The sequence below is a fragment of the Dermatophagoides farinae genome, chromosome 2, assembly GCF_024713945.1.
Source record: "Dermatophagoides farinae isolate YC_2012a chromosome 2, ASM2471394v1, whole genome shotgun sequence".
Lineage (NCBI taxonomy): Eukaryota > Metazoa > Arthropoda > Arachnida > Sarcoptiformes > Pyroglyphidae > Dermatophagoides > Dermatophagoides farinae.
In genome coordinates this window covers 4,390,527-4,410,489 of record NC_134678.1, presented here as the reverse complement: position 1 = coordinate 4,410,489, position 19,963 = coordinate 4,390,527, and the positions used below count along the sequence as shown (strand labels likewise).

General features: G+C 29.6%; 4 protein-coding genes across 22 annotated transcripts; 2 read left to right on the top strand and 2 right to left on the bottom strand.

Annotated features, from left to right (window-relative positions):
• Nucleotides 1–9: 9 nt before the first annotated feature.
• LOC124499672 (uncharacterized) lies at nucleotides 10–1,259 on the top strand. Its single transcript, XM_047063615.2, has 2 exons — nucleotides 10–826; nucleotides 898–1,259. The coding sequence occupies exons 1-2, from the start codon at nucleotides 146–148 to the stop codon at nucleotides 985–987; spliced, it is 771 nt and encodes a 256-aa protein (XP_046919571.1). The 5' UTR covers nucleotides 10–145; the 3' UTR covers nucleotides 988–1,259.
• Nucleotides 1,260–2,669: 1,410 nt separating this feature from the next.
• Nucleotides 2,670–17,154, top strand: LOC124495598 (sodium/calcium exchanger 3). Of its 18 annotated transcripts, XM_075735966.1 has the most exons (5): nucleotides 10,319–11,269; nucleotides 11,323–11,577; nucleotides 11,672–11,823; nucleotides 13,453–14,896; nucleotides 14,962–17,154. In XM_075735966.1, exons 4-5 carry the CDS (start codon nucleotides 13,601–13,603, stop codon nucleotides 16,876–16,878), a joined length of 3,213 nt encoding a protein of 1,070 aa, XP_075592081.1. In that variant the 5' UTR covers nucleotides 10,319–11,269; nucleotides 11,323–11,577; nucleotides 11,672–11,823; nucleotides 13,453–13,600; the 3' UTR covers nucleotides 16,879–17,154. The 18 variants fall into 18 exon arrangements, with proteins under 18 accessions (XP_046914997.2, XP_046914967.2, XP_075592073.1 ...); XM_075735958.1 differs by lacking the exons at nucleotides 10,319–11,269; nucleotides 11,323–11,577; nucleotides 11,672–11,823 and adding exons at nucleotides 4,226–5,018; nucleotides 5,092–5,203; XM_075735962.1 differs by lacking the exons at nucleotides 10,319–11,269; nucleotides 11,323–11,577; nucleotides 11,672–11,823 and adding exons at nucleotides 4,438–5,203; nucleotides 5,264–5,417.
• Nucleotides 17,074–18,987, bottom strand: LOC124495680 (cyclin-dependent kinase 10). Of its 2 annotated transcripts, XM_075735970.1 has the most exons (5): nucleotides 18,944–18,987; nucleotides 18,812–18,870; nucleotides 18,434–18,760; nucleotides 17,817–18,384; nucleotides 17,074–17,748 (listed from the first exon to the last, which is right to left on the bottom strand). In XM_075735970.1, the coding sequence occupies exons 3-5, from the start codon at nucleotides 18,653–18,655 to the stop codon at nucleotides 17,696–17,698; spliced, it is 843 nt and encodes a 280-aa protein (XP_075592085.1). In that variant the 5' UTR covers nucleotides 18,656–18,760; nucleotides 18,812–18,870; nucleotides 18,944–18,987; the 3' UTR covers nucleotides 17,074–17,695. The 2 variants fall into 2 exon arrangements, with proteins under 2 accessions (XP_075592085.1, XP_046915059.2); XM_047059103.2 differs by lacking the exon at nucleotides 18,944–18,987 and having other exon boundaries at nucleotides 18,812–18,937.
• On the bottom strand, nucleotides 18,941–19,943 carry Naa20A (N-alpha-acetyltransferase 20 A). The gene is made up of 5 exons (XM_047059149.2): nucleotides 19,771–19,943; nucleotides 19,600–19,715; nucleotides 19,414–19,543; nucleotides 19,216–19,352; nucleotides 18,941–19,143 (listed from the first exon to the last, which is right to left on the bottom strand). Exons 1-5 carry the CDS (start codon nucleotides 19,821–19,823, stop codon nucleotides 19,058–19,060), a joined length of 522 nt encoding a protein of 173 aa, XP_046915105.1. The 5' UTR covers nucleotides 19,824–19,943; the 3' UTR covers nucleotides 18,941–19,057.
• Nucleotides 19,944–19,963: the final 20 nt, after the last annotated feature.

Here is a 19,963-nt window from a genome sequence, read left to right as displayed (position 1 = left end):
ACGTACAAATGTTTCATTGTTTTATATTACTCAAAAGTTTAATTTTGAGTTAATCAACTTTTCAAATTGAAATTATTATATCAATAAGTTTGCCCTCTTTTTGTCAGGAGGGATTTTTTTTCTGTGTAGCTTTAATTCGATCATTATGTCTAAAATTTCGAAACAAGCATCAAAATCTTCCTCTGAACTGACGGCAAAAAAACCTAACGAATCTGTACGAAGACGTGAATGGAGTGAATTATCCTGGGAGGAGATGAACTTTCCAACAAAAAATCGTTTACCGGCTAACGAAATAACGGAAAATATGTCAACATCGTCAGTTTTAATGAACAATGTTAAAGTTAAGAATTCATCTATGAGCCGTGAAGCAATTCAGGAAGCAATTGAACAAGAAATAAAAGCGTTGCGTGCGGAACTTGGAAATGAAGAGAATGAATCTGATCCTAATAATCAGGAAGAATGGAGCGTCGAACGTATAAGGAATAAAAAACTTGAAAATGGAATTGTCGCTTATGAAGCTAAATGGGAGGATTTTCCTGATTCGAGTAACACTACCGAAAATCTTGAACATTTGGATAATTCATTGATTTTAGTTAAATCATTTGAAAATTCACATTTTATTGTTCAAAATGCACGTTGTCAGGAAGATCAAAAGGTTCTTGCATATAAAGATAAAAAGACTGCACATGATTCAGAAGTTTGGCGAAAATTGGTTCATCTAATCGAACCGGAAGATATATTGGCCATTGATTTTACCACTCGGAAGTTGCTGGTTTCATTTAAAAATATTGGAGAAGTAGCGCTAGTTGATGTCAATGAATTTATTGTAAGTTATGAATTTTTTTTAACTATTCACTTGTTTAACATTCGAGATTTTTTTTTCTAATTGTATAACAGAAAGATAAAAAACGAGCTTCAATGTTCGTAAAATTCATTCATGATCATCCCGAAAAATTTAGAGCGCCACACATTCCGCCCACTTCGTAATGATCCAGGTAACGCACATGGATTGATTGTACATTAGTCTTACAACCATTGTTATTATTTTTTTTTTAACCACCAATCATATTTGTTGATTTTGATCAAATAGATAAAATTTTTGATTCTTTCAGCTATAAAATTACATTTGAACAACTTTTTAAAATCATTTAATAATTGATAAATCTTTCTTTATAACCAATATTCCACTGGATATTTGAAATATTAAATTCAAAAATTTTATTGTTGTTCACATTTTCAATAAATTCAACTGTAACATGTTTGGCTTGTTTTTCAATTTAATAATCATTCATTATAGAATTATTGTTTCACTTTTTTTAACATTATATACTTTATATCTGGCATTATTAAAGTTGAATTGAACAAAAAGCCTTAAAAGATTCTTACTTTTATTTTCAAATATTATTTTTAGGAATTAATAAAAAAAATGACAACAAAACAAAATAATTCAAAAGGGAACGTGCTTTTCTGTTTGGGTAAAAACGATTAACTTTGAAAGTTGTTTTCGATTCATGAACTTCATTCAAATCATGTGCTTGTCTTTATTCGATTTAAATTTTTTTGTTTTAAATTTTTTTCCTTTTAAAGCGATTTAGACCCGGAAAAAGTTTTTTTCCATTTTTTTTTTTTTTGAGAATTTATGCAACCAGAGCAAAAATCAAAAATACATAAACAAAGAAAAAATATGCCTCAGCACATGAATTGATTTTATTCTGGGTTCTGGTTATCTATTAAGTTAGTTTTTATGGGTTTCACTATCCGGTATTTTTATTTTCAAATGTTTTTTTTTAATTTTTGAAAATTCATATTCTTTGAATTGGTTCATGAATCACGAATCAAAAAAAAAAAAAAAAAAATATGATTTGGTCTTGTGGGTGCCACAAAAACGAATGAAAAAAAAAACTATAGAAATAGCAGAATATAAATGTTTTTTTTTTGTTAATTCTCAATTACAAAACCATAGAAATCCTATGGATACACTTGAATCATTCATTTAAAAGTGAAAGCTAGAAATGAATGTCCCAAGAGCCAACAATATAATGTTTGTTCTGTATTCAATGGAATCGATTTTGTTTCAAAGCGTGTGTTTGGTATGGTGTTCGTGCGCATTTGTTATAATAAGAATTTGTGCACAACATTGACGAAAGAAAAAAAACATCCATTAAATATTTTGGGAATCGTGTAACCGAAGGGGAGCGAAGAATTTTTTTTTTTAGGTTTCTTGCCCAATTTCAACTTGCGGCTACCAACTCTGCCCTATATTATTTATGTCATTCATCATCATAGAAAGGAACCAGTGATAATTATGATATAACGAACAATCTGAATTCATGGATTGAATTTAAAATTTTTTCAATCCATGATTCAGCTGTTTTTGCTTGTGATTATAATAAGCAACTGGATAAATATTAAAAAAAAAAAAATTTATCACTATCATTTTTCATGATCATCATCGACATTGTTGTCGAGGTCATTAAGTTGAGAATTCTGTTATTCCAGCTGGGTGATGAACTTGAAACAAGAGAATGAGATAAAAACCAGAGCAAGTGCAGAAAGTCTTCAGTTATTGGTGGTGGTAGTGCAATATTGCGGTATTTGGGTTGGCTATTTTAGATATCTGGAATACGAAAAATTGGTTTTCGTTTGGTAAGCGTGCTTGAATTCAGTCAGTAGTCGACGTTGTCGTCATATGCGTCAATCGTTCGTCATCAGTATCACCACAGTTTTGGCCCATACATACACACACACACACACACACATACAAACACTCAATTCTTATTGCTACATAGCCACCATCGCCATCATCATTTTAGATTCGAATCAAATCGGTTCGGAACCACATCTTCATCACATACAATTCATTTGATTCTCGCTTTTTGTGTGTATATGTGTTGAAAGTTTGCTGAATATTCCGGGTATATGCCTTAAAAAAATGATTTTGTTTTTTGCCATGTTGTTAAGTTTCATCAATGTATCATCAGTGAATATAACTTATAATATTCTAAAAGAAAAGAAAGACATTTTCACCATTTTCTATTATTCTAAATTTTTGTAACATCCATCATCAGATGAAGCCAACTAGTTTTTATTCATCTGACAACGACATTATCACCGACAAATCCATAATGATATGGCAACGAAATAACCATTCTATGAATAAATGGTAAGTACCTCTTTGTAATGATAGTTTATAGTGTATGTGTTTGAGCTCTGTAAGATTCGGAAAGTTTCGGGTTTCTTCAATTTGGTTATAAAATTTGCTCGATATTTTTTTTTCTTTTTTTTTAGATTCTGCATTTGTTGTTGTTGTTGTTGTTTTGTTTGAAAAAGTTGATTTCTTTCAAGCTAAATTTTTCACATTATGATGATCATGAAAAATTGAATTGTCGGTTTTCGTCAATCGTGAATTCATTGGTCTTAAAATTACTGATTACAGGGTTTCTTAAAGTTTTTTATTTTTTTTTTTAGCCCAATTATCTTCTATTTGGAACTATAATAATAATAATAATAATGACATTTCATACAAGTGTAAACTAAACAAAATTGAATGAATCCATTTTCATTCAAGGCTGTTTTTTGTCTCGTTTCTTATTTTTCAATGTTTCCTTTTTTCTCTATTTCTCTGTGTATATGGGAAAATTAACAGCTTACCAGATCCGTAGAAAACAAACAGATACCAAATTGAAATCAAAATTGAATACAATTTGCCATTATTATTATTATTATCATTAGCGACAACAATATTGACAACAAAATCATCTTTTTTTCTAAAAGTGATTTGATACTGTTTTATATTTCTGATGATTAGTGTATTACTTTATTCAATTTACAACAACAAACAATTATATTGAAACTCACGCCTACCAGAAAAAAAATCAGAAGCCATATAGAAAGTGGAATCGATATCTGAATCAATGGAAACTGATTAAGAGGAGCTATGAGGATTATTATTATCGGTATCGGCGTAGGTCTCGTCGTCGATGGTCGTCATCGTTGCCAATTTTGGCATTGGATTTCAATTTTATTTTTCGATTTTGTTTTGTTTGTATGTTTGTTTCTAGTTTTTAGTTTTTTTTCCTGACATTGTGACGTCAAAGCTGATCCCAAGTGAAATTATACGTGTGTTTGATTTTTTAAATCTGCTATAGTAATCACATTGGCTCTTGTAAATATTATTATTATTAAATGGAACATGAATATATTGAATATTGATAATATTAGCGACAATTGGCCACTTGGAATAAATCAATCGATCTACTACCGATTGATTAAATGATTAGTTAACTAATTATTTTCAAAAAAAAAACAGTTGACAATGATAAAAAAAATAACCTGACAACTGTCAAATTCATAATTTTCTTTGATGACAAATTGCTAATATTTGCATTTGTTATCGGTATTTATTTGTTGACTTAACATCAATTCAATGATAATAGCCAGAATTCAAACATCCTGGACACCATTATATAAATAGTAAAAAAAAGTCAGAAAAAATTGTACCGGATAAATCGGCAATACCGAAATTTAAATGACAATCTATTTTATATTGTGCAAGAAAAAAATTTCTTATCATCATAAATAATCTTGAAGTCTCTTTCTCTCTCTCTTTTTTTTCTCATTCACTAATCTCATCTCATATCAACGGGAAAAATAAATAAATTACTACCATTGACATTAGCATTCAAACGGTATAAATTTTTTTTTTTAATAGTTTCCATGTCCGTTCAAATGTGTATGTGTAAATGAAAATATTTTTTCTCTAAATAAGTGTAAATGAGAAAAATTCTTTGCATCGATTTTCATTAATCACAGACAATTAATCAACTCGTTTCTGATAATGAATATTTTACAACAACAAAAAAAAAACAACCGAATCATTAAGCAGCTGTGATGACAAGACTTGCAGACTTTCAAGAATAATTCAAACGACAGCACAACATAAATCGTGTCAATTTGATTGATTTTCATTCTTGTAGTTTTTTTTTTCTTCACTAAAAAGTGTGCCTCTATCCATATAGGTGTGTTTTAAACATTTTTTTCTGGTTGTTGTTTATATTCAATTCTATGTGCTATGTTTTCGATGAAAAACAGAAAACAGTAACCAGATTTTTTACATAATCATCAACAACATTCCAAAGAAACCGATACCAGGCCATATGTAATTAATTTTGATTTACATTCCGGTTTTCTTATGATCTGTCTGGTAAGTTGCAAAAAGGATTTTTTTTTCATCTTAGATCTGTTTTTCTATTTCTATTTTCAGATTTCTTTCTGGTGGTTAACATCGAATGTTTTCTCTATATGTCGAGTTTTAATCCATTAATTCCATTATATACTCTGTGATGACAGTTGTTTTTCAGATAGAAGGTTGATATGATTATTGAATTTCATCATTCATATTTTATGACGAAGGAACGGTAATTTTACCTACTTCAGCTCACTAGTAATTCTTCCGGTTACCCTCATTGTCAAAGTTGTTTTCAATAATCCTGAATTAGAAATGAAGAGTAGAACAAATGTCAACCAGAATTTTGTTGGTGATAACTTCATTTATAAATTGTCTAAAAAAAACATAAAAACTAGAAAATTTTTTGGCAATACTATTGCACAGGAAATCATTATTTCTGGTGAATTTATTTTCCAAATATTGTTTGCAGCTAGCTACCTTTTTTATGGCTATCATTTCATTTCAAATTACTTCATCGGCATTTGTTTGTTTGTCTTGTTTTTTTTAAATTTTTTTTTTCAAATTCACCATATTCGTATGAATAATTCGGTCACTATTCGTTTTGAAAATCATTCTTTTGAATTCATATTGGCTATGACTTTTTCCGTAGTTATTTTCCGAGATGAAATAAAAATTCAAAATTATTATACTGAACAAATTATTCTTCTATGTGAGGATGAAATGATGATGGTGGTGGTGGTGGTGGTTTCTGAAAATAATATGAATTCGTTACGAATCCAATTTTCTTGAAAGACCATCTAATACATAAAATATATAGTTTTGGGCTTGTATGTGTGTGTGTGTGTGTGGGCTTTGTTATTTTCCATCTTGTTGTATCCGAGGAATGTTTATATATGTTCAGAATTGTCTCCAAATAACCATGGACAACTACAACGACGACGATGATAAATGAGATGTGTCAACCAGATGTTATGGACCTGAATTAGAAAAGCGAAATTTTTTTTTCTTTTTTTTGAGTAGAATAAAAAGCAAAAACTTTTATATGAAAAAATAAAACGTTTTTTACTACAAAAAATTAAAGATGAATTTCATATAATTTTTTCCATCATAAAAATGGTCATATAATAATTTAAAATTTTAGTGAATAAAAATTCATATAGCTTTAATGATGAGAATAAAATCTATGATTTTTTAGGCCTTGATTTTAAAAATGTCACGAATATTCAGAAATCGGATACAAGAAAGTGAATGAAAGAAAAAAAAATTCAAACATTACAAAAATTGACATTTTGATTGATTTTTTTTTTCATTTTCATTTTTTTTTTGTTTACTCTTATTGTGTTTGTCATGAATTTATTTATTTTCATTTTATATCCAGGAAAAAAAATGTTTTCTCTTTGGTGCAATTTTTTTTTTTTTTGTTTCATTTAAATGTATGCAAATATTTGTTCCTTGTTGATAAAATGATGACATTGATGTTCTATTATACTATTTGAATATCAATGTATTTTTTTTTAAATTTAAATGTTGATCAAATGTGCATGTAAACAATAAGAATTTGTTGCTGACACCAATGACAATATAGCAATAACAACAAAATGACGAATAGTCAAAATAGTTCGAATAAGTAATGCAGAAATTTCGAATAATTTAGTTAATAATGAATATGATTAAGAAATTGTATAAACAATGGCCAGCGGCTTTCTGGCATTGACATTGGTTTGCAGAAACATTTTTTTGTTTGCCTGGCTATGATGGTATGACAAAAATGCACATACAAAAAAAAATTTATGAAATAGATACAAATACAAATATCATTATGTTCACTTTATTTTTCATTATAACAATAATATTGGATATACATGTTGTAAGGAGATTATGAAAACAGAACATACATTTTATTTATATAATAATGGAACATATTTATTTGAAACAAAATTAGCCGTCTAGAATTTTTTTTTTCCACATTAGCGTGTTCATTCATTCATTTTTTTTCTTCTTTACGATAATATAGCTCTTATTATAATAATGATGTGAATTCTTTCCTTTTTTTTACTTCACGAGGCTTTTGCATGGAATTAATCTCAGATCCTTTTGAATGCTCGTTATGATGTTATCAAGAATAAAAGGGAAGTTGAAAATTGAAACCACTGGATGAAGGCTTATCATAGAATTTCTCCGTGTAGAAATGGAATTTTCATTTTTTACCGATAAGATATTTACCAATTAAATTCTTTTCATGGTAAATATATAATTTAGCTTACTCCATTTTTTTTTGTTACATTTTTCTGCTAAATATTATATGTACGTGTAACCAAGATTATGTTTGTGTGTGTGTGTTTGTGTGTATTCAATGGAACAAATATTAATTTCATATTTCTTCACACACAAGTATTCATTTCTTTTAGAATTTTCATCATCATCAAAAAATTAATAATAATAATCAGAAATGTAAAAATGAAATGTAGAGAGAAATCACTTGAGAAAAAGTGATTACATGACTTTATCGTTTTGAACAAAGTTTTTTTTTTTTTTGCTTCATTAGCATCAAAGTTCTAAAAATACTTTGGATGGATGCGTGAATAATGATGTATATATCAGATATGATATGCTTCACTTGAAGTCATAATAATTGATTGGTCGGTTAGTAAATTGGTTTGTGAATGACAAAAATCGATGATGATGATGATGATGAAGTTGGACAATGTGCCTCTGGAATTTTTGTGTTTATCAAATTATGTATTCTCTGAAAACGATCCGAAAAATTTCGGCAAAATTTTACCGTTTCATTTTTGAATATATTAATTCAATTCAATTCGATCACCAATGAACAGAAATATTGTTCGTCTATGGACTGTCATCCAAAATATGTACGAAATGGCACTGTAACTGTTCACATTTTGTTTTGCATATTTTGTTTTCTTGATAAAAAAAAAAATAAAATTCCATTTTATTTTATAAAGCAATAGAATGAATATATGATTCATTTCGAAGAAATGAGTTTGGCAGTTTTTTTTATGTGTTCCTGTATTGGTTTTTTTCCTCACTCAATTCTATTATTTTACTCAAAGGCTTAGAGACAAAAATTTATTATTGTTACATCATTGATATGGTGTGATTTAATAATAAAAATACAAATTCATTTCAATATAAATATGCATACATTCTATTCACAATATGGAATCATGGGAAAAAAAACATGTCAAAGCAAACAATTCGTTTTTTTTGTGTTCATCTGAATAATAATAATAAAAAAAATTGAAATACAATGAAAATTTTACTTTTTTTTATTTATCACTTTTTTCTTCCTTTTTTCAATTTCGATTTATTCATATGAATGAATAAAAAGTTTGTCTTGGTGTGATTACGCACAGAAAAAAAATATGTCTCAAACACACATATATTTATTATTTATGTGCCTATTTATCCACAGGTTCTGAAATTTGGATTCTTTACAGACAAACATTTTTTCGTAAGCAAAAAAAAAAAACCATTCATTTAATGTAGAATTGAAACTATACATCCATGGATAAATTTTTATCATGGTCATTGTTAACATTGGAATATAAAGAATCACCCGCAATAATTTATTTCTGTGTTGGTGTTCATTCATTCGATAATTTCTTTATTAGAATTATAAATGAAACAAAAATAAACCATATTCAATGTTATATGATTCTTTATGTAGGTATGTTCAATGAGTAGAAACAATTTTGTTTATCTTGTTGCTAAATGATTGCATATAAAGTGACGAGAATTTGATTGATTATTCGTATGTCAACAGTCTGTTAGTCTTTGTTGTTGTTTTTTTTTGTACGTGACAGGACATAATCTTATAACGGATGATTTGATTTTCTTTGCAAGTATTCAACGATCAAACTATAAACGTCATGCAGGCATGCAGAAAAACAAAATCCAGTGATGATGTAGGCCATGATCTAGAATTTGAAAGAATAATAAAAATGAAATTGATGCCATCCAGAATATTTTTTTTTTAATATGTAGATGGTCAAAAAAAAATTCATATCGAAAAAAAAAGATTTGCAGAAAAGTTTGCAGCTGTCAAAGTTATTTTCTATGAATATGAGTGTAACAATCGATCCATTAAATTCTGAGAACCATTAAGTGTGCAGAATCATTTGGAATTATCAACGATGTTTGTTTTACCGTTATTATAATATAGAATGAAACGAGATGATGATTCAATGAAAAATCGAAAAAAATATAGGAATCGATCGACTACTTATTATCGAACATTTTGAATTATTGTATTTTATTTGTATAGCAAGATTTGTATACACAGAAGATAGCAAACAGTTAAATATTTCGTTTAAATTATAATGTATTCTGATGATGATTGTGAATAGCAAAAAAAGGCTAATGAATTCGAATTCCATTTTTTGTTTTGTTTTGTTTTGTCCACACCCATTGATCGAAATCGTTTTCATTTTATAACAAATATATTGTCATTTGTGATTTGGGACGATTTTTTCCATTTAACTGTCAAAGCCGTTTTTTTTTGTCGTACAATGCAATTTACAATCAAAATTTCGATTTTCAAATATGAAGATTTATCTTTTCAAAAATTTTGGCCGAAACTCATTCTCGATTATGGGCCATTTTTGTTTGCAATCATATAAATGATAGAGAAAACTTTTTAAAATTTTTGCACAAATATGTTTGAAAAAGTCATTTAAATTTTGGTTTTACTTTTAACCTTAACATTATTTAAATAATGTTATGGTCAGAAGAATTATGGTAAATTCTATTTACTGTACTGAAATAAAAAAGAATTGGAATTCAAGCAAATTATGGAAAAGCTAAAAAAACAATCCAATAAAATTTAAATTCACATGTTCAAATCATAGAATTCTAACATCAACAACCAAAACAAGTAAGCTTAGCCTATCCTCAGGGCTTCTCTCATCACAACAAACACACACATAATTGTTACCATATTTAGAAATCATTTTTTTCTTGTGTTTTCGTTACAATGTACAAGAAGATCAAAATTGAATGGAAATTTCACTTGTTTATGTGGGGGAGGATAAATTGATGTGGCGAATGGACGATTTTGAGTGTAACAAGTTTATGAAGCATTGTGAATGAATAAACAAGTTCTTCGATGTAGCTTTTGATAATGTTTGATGTTAATTATCGTGATGATGCCATCATGGCCACCAAACAACAATTGAAAAGTTTGCTGGCCACCTGCCTTAATCATTCACATTGAATCTGTTTATTTACGATTGTTCATGATTTTGTTCCAAAGAGAAATATTCGAAAAAAATAGGTGCAGCATTGTCCTTCAAATTTTGATTGAAACTTTTTTGTTTTTTTTTTTTTTTTGTTAAAAATGTTTATCTTTTGTTATATTCGACGACATAATAGTGAAAAAAAATCATCAAAAATAACTTTTGGTGACAAAAAAAAAGTTTTCTGAATAGAAAGAATTCTATCGTTTTAAAACTTACTCGAAAAATGATAGTCACCTTATAGATTTTTCATTTTCCGATTTTTTTTGTCGCTTTTCATTATATTAAAACATGTTTATGAATGTTGCTAGAAGACAATTATTACCACCGTGAATTCATTCGGTTCAATTGACAAAAAAGTTTCCTACTCATGACATTTTGTTGAACTCACACTGGCTCGATTTCAATTCTTTCAATTTGTGAAATTACTTTCACTTGTCACATTGTCATTATATACGGTGAGAATTGTATTAACTACATTTAGAACTAAAACTACTATTTCATCCTGATCTTTATATGATTATTATTTATTTCAATTAAAAAACTCATCCAAAAGGTAGAGATTAATCTGCAATAAAATACTTCATTTCATTGGTGATCACATTTCAATTCAAAAATATGTTCAGCTATATCGACATTGTTTGGTTGTTGAACTGATTGGATCATATTGGTTTTTATCAATTAAAATTGTGTTTATAAATCGATCACGATCGATGATCAACAAGTTATATTTGTTTTATAATTCGAATATTATTTGGAATTTTTGTTTGTGCTATTAATTGCTTTTTCAACTCATCCATAATGGCTACATCAAGTATATTGATAAGTAAATTGGAAAATTTTTCTAATCATTATTAAATGATTGATTTATTGTTCCAGGGTTGGCCACCGAGATCTTGTATACCATTTTCAATTAAATCAATCAAAATTTGGTGATAAAAGACTTTTTTTTATTATCAAGTATGATAATAATCCTCTTAAATGTAGTTTAAATTTTTTAATATTGAAATGAAAAACAAAAAGTTGACATATTATCTTGAGGATATAATGTCGATAAAATGTGTCATTTTGTCTGAATTCATTTTATTGTGCGTGATTTTAGGACAAAATGTAAAAACTATTTCATCATATCACGTATGTAGCGATGACAATTTATTTCACCGCCGCATTCAATCAATTAATTCTGTTTGCTTTTTTTTTACTTTATTCGTATAATTATCATGAAAAGAATTCCTATTTCGAAATCATTGGTTGGAAAAATAGCTTATTCATCATTCTCACTTACAATAATTACTTGGAATCATCAATTCATTATTTTCATCCATTAATTTATATACCTTTAAGTGTTTCTATCTCAATCATCACTCATCTCATTAATAAGTTATCAATTCATAAATGAGTGTTTTCACTTAATTTTTGCTTGTGTGTAAATTGTAATATCGAAATGTCAACCTAATGGAACCAACCAGGTTCTATTTATATGAGATGTCGAATTGGATTTGATTTTATTAGTTTCCACTTCATTCTCATTGCACAATTTATTTGTTATATGTTTGGTTTTATCACCAAATTATTATTGATTTTCTCATTTTCAAGATTTTTCTCTTTCATTGTATTTTGACTTTCGCTTTGTTCTTATTTGGTCATTGCCATTTTGAATAATTGGTGTTCAGTGTAGACAAAGTTTATTATGATAATGATTATTATTATAGCCGAAAGTTTGCTTAATCTCATCAACAAAATCAACACAATATGATTATTCCGATTATCATCGAAGATGATGTGATCACTTGTTGATTTTTTAAATTTTGTTCACTCTTAGGTTTATATTATTTTTACAAAATATATCTAACTTGAACTTAGTCTTTTTCTGTTTTATTTATTTGTCCTGTATTGAATTACAAAATTTCTTAATTATCTGCAGTTTTCTATGCTTAAGAAATAGAAAAAAAATCACGATCGATCAATCAAATACAATTTTGAAATTCTTTTCATTTTGATTGATCAATTTTTTTTCAATTCAATTATCATTGAATGAAACATATATCTTATATTTGATTTCCGTTTATAATCGTCAATTTATTTATGTATGTGTGTGCATTTGTGCGATATTTTTTTTTCATCATCATTATTACGTCAATCTCAAATCGAATAGACAAATCGGCCAAAATATCGAGAGTGAAAGAGAAAAAATACAAGATATTTCACTCATCCATATCTTTTATTTGTCTCTTTTTTTCTGAAGTTTGGCGAAAAATTCATGCCAAATCTCTAAACAAATCAACTAAAACAATTTACCTATTTTATCAATGAACCGAGCTATTTTTCATTCGATTTTTTCTTGTTAGACTTTACTCGTTTTTTTTTGACGAAAAAGTTTTTTGTCAGTATGCCTGTAATCCTTTTATTTTACTTTACTTTTTATTGATTTTGACATACGATTAGAACAATTCTAAAGTTATATCCTACAGTTTCCAATTCGTTTTCGTCATCGTTATATTTCAAAGGCTAAAGATATCGATGATGAATAATAAATGATTATGATGATTGACAATCTAATCATCATTATTGTTCGGTTATAATTTAGCTTGTTTTCTTTCATTTTATTCGCTTACAAACATTTCTAATTTAATTATGTGGGAGACAGTCAGTAACCAATGTCTTATCATCATCATCAAAAGAAACATACTTAAACCTATTTTTGGCCGTAGAAAATGAGATACTTTAATTTTTTCATTGTGTTCATTCATTCATTGAACACAGTTAGTATTTTTTCTCAATTCAATACGGTTCGATAAGCTTCAAATAATTTGCATGAATCATCATCATTCTCGATTCAATTCAATATGAATGCATGGCTTGGTACAGTCAAATTACTACAGACCTGTTATTTTCAAATATTTTTTTCAATGAAAAAATCAACATTTTTTTCTGTGTTGACGTCATTCTTTTTTTTAAAGTGAACAAAATTCTTTTACTGATTATTTTTTTTTATTTACCATTTTTCAGTTCAATTTTCTTCCGATTCTGGTCAATTGAATCATCGATCATCCGTGTCATCAATTTTTGATCAGATGTCGAGTTTAATTTATTTTCCGTTTGACACCATTTTCACTATGAAGTTTTAACTGTTTTATAGCATATACGATTTTATATCATGATGAATTCAATAACAACACCTGCATCATCATCGTCATCTTTATCAATGATGTCCCCAATAACGAATTATTCAAATCAATTGTCTTTCATTGTGAATACAACGGCAGCCATTGGTTCGCATATTATGCCATCATCATCAACGTTACCGACATCCGATTCGAATAATCAAATTAATGACAATCATTCATCATTATCATTATTGCAACAACATTATTATTCACATTTACAATCATCATCTTCATCTACTCCAGATGATGAGCTCACAAATAATTCGATCATATCGAATTTAAATTCCTTTTTTCAATCCACAACTACTGTATTGCCATCACCATCATTAACTTCAATTGCAAATCAATCACTCAATCATCAAAATTCATTTACATTTCATTGTGAAGATGGTCTCATACTACCATGTTGGTATTCTGATGACTCCCTACAAACAATGATATTACATGGAGTTGTTTATTTATTTGCATTGATCTATATGTTTGTCGGTGTGGCCATAATTGCAGATCGTTTTATGTCCTCAATTGAACAGATTACCAGTCAAGAACGTGATATTATTGTACGTCGTCCAGATGGTCGCAAAGAAATCGTATCTGTTCGGATATGGAATGAAACCGTTTCTAATCTTACATTAATGGCCTTAGGATCTTCTGCGCCAGAAATTCTACTTTCTGCAATTGAAATTTATGCACAAAATTTTGAAGCGGGTGAATTGGGACCCGGTACAATTGTCGGATCGGCTGCTTTCAACATGTTTGTTATTATTGCAATATGTGTATGGGCTGTACCTAGTACACAGATTAAAAAAATTAAATACCTTCGTGTGTTCATCATAACAATGCTTTTCTCTGTGTTTGCCTATGTTTGGTTATTGATTATATTAATATGGTCATCCCCGGGTGTTATCGAAGTATGGGAAGGATTAATGACTTTATTCTTCTTCTATCTTACTGTACAATTAGCTTATATTGCCGATAAACGTTTATTAATCTATAAATATCTTGATAAACATTATCGTTTTCGACGTAATCGCTTATATGAATCGCCGCAATCGAAACCACCTAGCAAAATGCAAACACTAAGTTCGACATCAAACGAAGACGGTACGGGTGAGGAAAAAATGGAATTGAACAATGTTAATGGGCAAATCAAAGACAAAGTTGATCAACAACAGCCGCCTCAACAGCAACCTCAATCCATAATAGATCCAGTACCTGTCAAAGATGGCTCATATTCCGCTCAACAAACACAAGACAATCCGATCGAAATGCTCAACAAAAATGTCAAGGTTTGTAATAATGACAAATTCGATTGATTTTCTCATTTCCGTTTTATTTGAACACAAAACTTTAGTATATTGATGCCAGTGAAGAAGATTTACAATTGATTGAAGATCATCGTGAGAACGTGATCGAAATTTTGAAAGATGTATATTCACGTCATCCGAATGCAACATTAGAAGAGCTTGAAGCGATTGGCCGCGCCGAGATTCAAAAACTTCAGCCCAAAAGTCGTGCATATTATCGAATGATTGCCGCACGACGAATGCTTGGCTCAAGTACAGATTTACCTAATGATTCATATAGTTCGCGTGATTCTCTATCGATTCAAACACCCCCTACACCATCGGCAAAAAATAGTAAACAACCGGATGAATTGGAAATGATTTCCTCCCATGATGTTCAGGAGAAATTTATGATTCATGTAAAATTTGATCCTAAAGAATATACGGTAATGGAAGATGTTGGACAAATGTCATTGACTGTTCGTCGTTCTGGTCCGGATCTTGATTCATCTATTATTGTTCATTATCGTACAGAGGATGGTACCGCTAAAGTGGGCACTGATTATGAACCAGCTTCTGGATCAATAATTTTTGGACCTGGAGAATCGTATAAACAAATAATATTGACTATCATCAATGATGATGAATTCGAAGAGGATGAACATTTTTATGTACGACTATTTGATGCTAAATATGCATCAGTAGCCATGGATTCGGAAGAAAATCAAAAACCAATCATTAACATTATGGATGACCGTGCCCGTATCAATATACTGGATGATGATCATTCGGGTGTATTTTCATTTGTCAATAATGTCTTCCAAATGCCCGAAACCATTGGTGTTTATCGTTTGGATGTAATCCGATATTGTGGTGCACGCGGTACGGTTGCCGTACCATATCGTACTATTCCGGCAACAGCAAAACCAGGTGAAGATTTTGAAATGAGCGAAGGACATTTATTATTTCACAATAATGAAACAAAAAAGCATATCAACCTTTCCATAATTAATAATGTAAATTATGAAAAAAATTCCATATTTTATGTTGAACTTTATGAACCACATCGCCGTGATCAACAAAATGTCCACAATGAATTGAATGAACGTGGTGCTCCACGTTTAGGTGACCTAACAAAATGTATGATTCGGATACGTGAATCTAAAGAGTTCAAACAAATTGTAGACAGTTTGATGCGACGAAAGAAAACATTAGGCTATGCTGATCGTGCCGGTTCATGGGAAAATCAAATCATAACGGCCGTTAAGATGCACAAATTAAGTGCATCTTCATCATTGAGTGAAGATGTTGAATGTTCAAAACGAGAAACATTGGATGGATCAAAAGATGAAGAATCAGATGAAGGTGAACGTACCTGTTGCGATTATTTCATCCATTATGCCACCTTTTTCTGGAAAATTGCCTTTGCTTTTGTACCACCAGCCACCATTTGGAATGGTTGGGCCTGTTTTCTTGTATCCATTACAATGATTGGCGTACTGACTGCATTGATCAATGATCTAGCATCACATTTTGGGGCTACTGTTCATCTAAAAGATTCAGTGACAGCTATATCATTGGTAGCATTAGGTACTTCCGTACCGGATACATTCGCATCTAAAATTGCTGCGGAAAATGAAAAAAATGCAGATTCATCTGTCGGAAATGTAACCGGAAGTAATGCTGTGAATGTTTTTCTTGGTATTGGTGTAGCATGGACAATGGCTGCCATTTATCATGCTATAAAAGGTACACAAGGAGGATTTCAAGTAGAGCCGGGAAGTCTTGGATTTTCAGTACTTTTATATTGCATTTGTGCTTTTATATGTGCAGCTGTATTAATGATACGACGTGCATATTTAGGCGGTGAACTTGGAGGACCGATCATACCGAAAATCACGACGGTCAGTTTTTTCGTATTCTTATGGCTATTCTATCTGATTATGTCAACACTTGAAGCTTATGGTTATATCCAAGGTTTCTAACTCACAAAAAACTACTCGACATTTCACACATCTTTTTCAAATTCAAATTAATCATCCATTCCTTCCTTTTTTTTGTCCATGATTTTTATCGGGAAAAATTTATCAAGCGAAAAAAATTGTTTTATCATTTGATCATTGTTATTTTTCAATATGATCGTATCCGTATATTCGGATTTACGAATAAATTTAAAAAAATTGTAAAATGAAAAATTTATTTTTTTTAAAAAAAATGAATAAACTTTATCCGAAATCTTTACGGAAAATTCTAATGTAAAATAGTAGAAAAGTTTCCAATCAATTGTTCTCACATGCGAAAAGTTCATGTCCATTTATGAATTTTGGTTATTAAATAGTTTGATTCATTGATTTCATCAGGATGTCTTCACTGAAATCTTTGTCCCATCGTTCATGGATTTATGGTGTTTTCCGAAACCAAATCATTACTCCGTTGATATTCAACCAAAATAAACGTATGATTGGTGTTCGAGAATGGCGAAAGAAATATAATCGACCGAAAAATCGTTTGGATTTCATGCCAGAATGGAGTTATTTAGATGGACGAGGATATGGACCACCGTCCATGGTGCAAAAAAAACGTTACATCCGTGATCAAGTTCTAGGACAAACAGTGGTGGAAAGGCTGAACGAACTTGAAGAAGAGAAAAAGTTTTGAAAATTTACAATTTTGTCAATACGTTTTGTAACTTTTTATCGTTTTCGATGTTATGTATGTCAATCATTCTATATTCCTTGGAAAACACAATGCTGTAGAAATATTTTTGAGAATTAAAAATATCACATTATAACAGAGAAGTATTTATCGGTTTTTACGACTTTGAGGAAACGATGGCATCACGCTTGGGTCACAAGCTAGTAGATAAAAAAACGATCAAAAAAATTTTAGAATTTTTGTCTTGATGCAAAAAAAAAATACTCACGCAAAGGAGATTCACGAAAATAAGAGCTTTGTAAACATTCATCAGCCGTTGCTCGTTTCCATGGATCGTACATTAAAAGTAAATTCAATAATCGGATACCGGCTTTTGATACACATGAAAATAGATGTGATATATTATTGAATGGTTGATGCTTAACAGTGAATGTTTTTGCAATAGGCAAGTCAGAAAATCCTGGCCAAATTTTGTCATTTGGTGTGCCTATCAAATCAATAATCAAATCTATCTGTTGCATTTCACTCTGTCCAGGCAGTAATGGTTTCTGTAACAATAATTCACCAAATATACAACCGGTTGCCCACATATCGATAGCTGTAGAATGATAATTCGATTGAAACAATAATTCCGGTGCTCGATACCATAATGTCACGACACATGGTGACATTGGATCGTTTGGAAATCCATAGTTTCGTGCAAGACCAAAATCAGCGATTTTTAATAATCCTTTGTCAGTTAACAATAAATTTGATACTTTTAAATCACGATGAATTATAAAGTTTTTATGTAAATATTTTAAACCACGAAAAAGTTGTTGCATCAGACATTTGATCTATAAAGAAAAAAATTTAATCATTTAATTGTGCAACTGAATTGATTACTTGTGATTCGGTGAAGTGAATTTGGCAGTCAATCAATGTGGCCAAATCTTGTTCACAATATTCCATGACTAAAAATACGTTGTCCAAAGATTTACCGACGACGACATCTTTAAATTCGACAATATTTGGATGATGAACTGTTCTCAGAATATTTATCTCACGAACACTACTAATGGGGAATCCATCTTTAAGTTTTTCAATCTTAATCCTTTTTAAAGCCATTATTTCATTAGTTTGAATATTTCTAGCTTTGTAAACGACTCCATATGTTCCTTGTCCAATTTTGTTCAATTTCTCATAGTCTCCCACATGATCACATGAACCAAGCTAAAAAGGAATATTAAAAGAGAAATTCCAATAATAACAACATTGACATACCAGATGACTTTTCGGAATTTCGAATGAAGAAAGATCTTCAAATGAATAAATGGTATTATCTGTTATTGTCGTCATGATAATAATCAGATTTGAGTTTTGTAAAAAATAAGATAAACAAACATCAAAACATACATCAAAAGCGACATCTTTATTCGAATTTAGGAAATAAATAAAAAATAAAGATTGGAAAATTCCGAATGAGTCATTATAATGGATAGAAGACCAAGGCCATAAATTAAGGAATATTTATTCTAAATCTTCAATTCGGACAGGATGAGGCAATGGAATGATTGATTGTTTAAGTTTGTCACGAGATAAAGCTTTTCTCATATCTATATGCATTCGATCAACGTGAAAAAAATTTAATTAGTTCAATTTACTGTAAATTATTGATAATCAATTACCATATGCGTCTTCATCCGGATCCCCGGTGTAATATTCCAATACCTGTCGATATACACTATAGCCAAGTTTTTTATACATATCAATGGCAATCTTATTCGAAATTCTAACAAACAAATCAACAAAAAAAGCTTGTTTCCTGTTTCAAAATATAAAAACAGATTTATAGTAATTAAATCTTGTAAATAGTGAATAATAACCTTTCCGATGTCAACTCTAGACAATACATTAGTTTAGCAGCTAGATTCAATCGACGATATTGTGGGGCAACAGTCAAAGCGGTTACATGTCCATGCCAATTATTACCGGTACCTTCAATTTTGCCCATGACTTGAACAAAATATGGTTGTAATAATTATACAATATGACTATAATACATGACTTACTGTATCCCATGATTTCACCATTTAATGATTCAGCTATATGAAAATATTCGGGCCAATGGGTTAAATATTGTAGATAGAATGATAAACCGTAGGTTTCAGTGAATGGGTCTAAATTTCTTTAGGAAAAAAAACAAACAAAATTAGATTCGTTTAATTTTTATTGATACGAACACATTGTTGATACGAAATAAATCGTCCAATTTGAATGGTCGAAGATTAGTCATTATTTGATTGAAGAGAATTTGCTTTTTTCTCAGATATTGTTCTGTTTATTGTTTCAAATGTTTGGCTATAGGACTCGATTAACTCGTGCGAATATCAAACCTGTTCGTCAATCGTTTAGATAAAAGATGGCGCCAAAAGG

Excerpts from the sequence above, each read along its gene's own strand:
- LOC124499672 (XM_047063615.2), top strand. The coding sequence starts at position 146 with ATGTCTAAAATTTCGAAACAAGCATCAAAATCTTCCTCTGAACTGACG. Across the intron at positions 827-897 it reads TTGATGTCAATGAATTTATT|AAAGATAAAAAACGAGCTTC; the intron begins GTAAGTTATGAA and ends ATTGTATAACAG.
- LOC124495598 (XM_047059041.2), top strand. The coding sequence starts at position 13,601 with ATGATGAATTCAATAACAACACCTGCATCATCATCGTCATCTTTATCA. Across the intron at positions 14,897-14,961 it reads TGCTCAACAAAAATGTCAAG|TATATTGATGCCAGTGAAGA; the intron begins GTTTGTAATAAT and ends ACAAAACTTTAG.
- LOC124495680 (XM_047059103.2), bottom strand. The coding sequence starts at position 18,886 with ATGACGACAATAACAGATAATACCATTTATTCATTTGAAGATCTTTCT. Across the intron at positions 18,761-18,811 it reads AAATTCCGAAAAGTCATCTG|CTTGGTTCATGTGATCATGT; the intron begins GTATGTCAATGT and ends ATTCCTTTTTAG. Across the intron at positions 18,385-18,433 it reads TTCACTTCACCGAATCACAA|ATCAAATGTCTGATGCAACA; the intron begins GTAATCAATTCA and ends TTTTCTTTATAG.
- Naa20A (XM_047059149.2), bottom strand. The coding sequence starts at position 19,823 with ATGACTAATCTTCGACCATTCAAATTGGACGATTTATTTCGTATCAAC. Across the intron at positions 19,716-19,770 it reads TTATTTCGTATCAACAATGT|AAATTTAGACCCATTCACTG; the intron begins GTTCGTATCAAT and ends TTTTTCCTAAAG. Across the intron at positions 19,144-19,215 it reads TCCGGATGAAGACGCATATG|ATATGAGAAAAGCTTTATCT; the intron begins GTAATTGATTAT and ends GAATGCATATAG.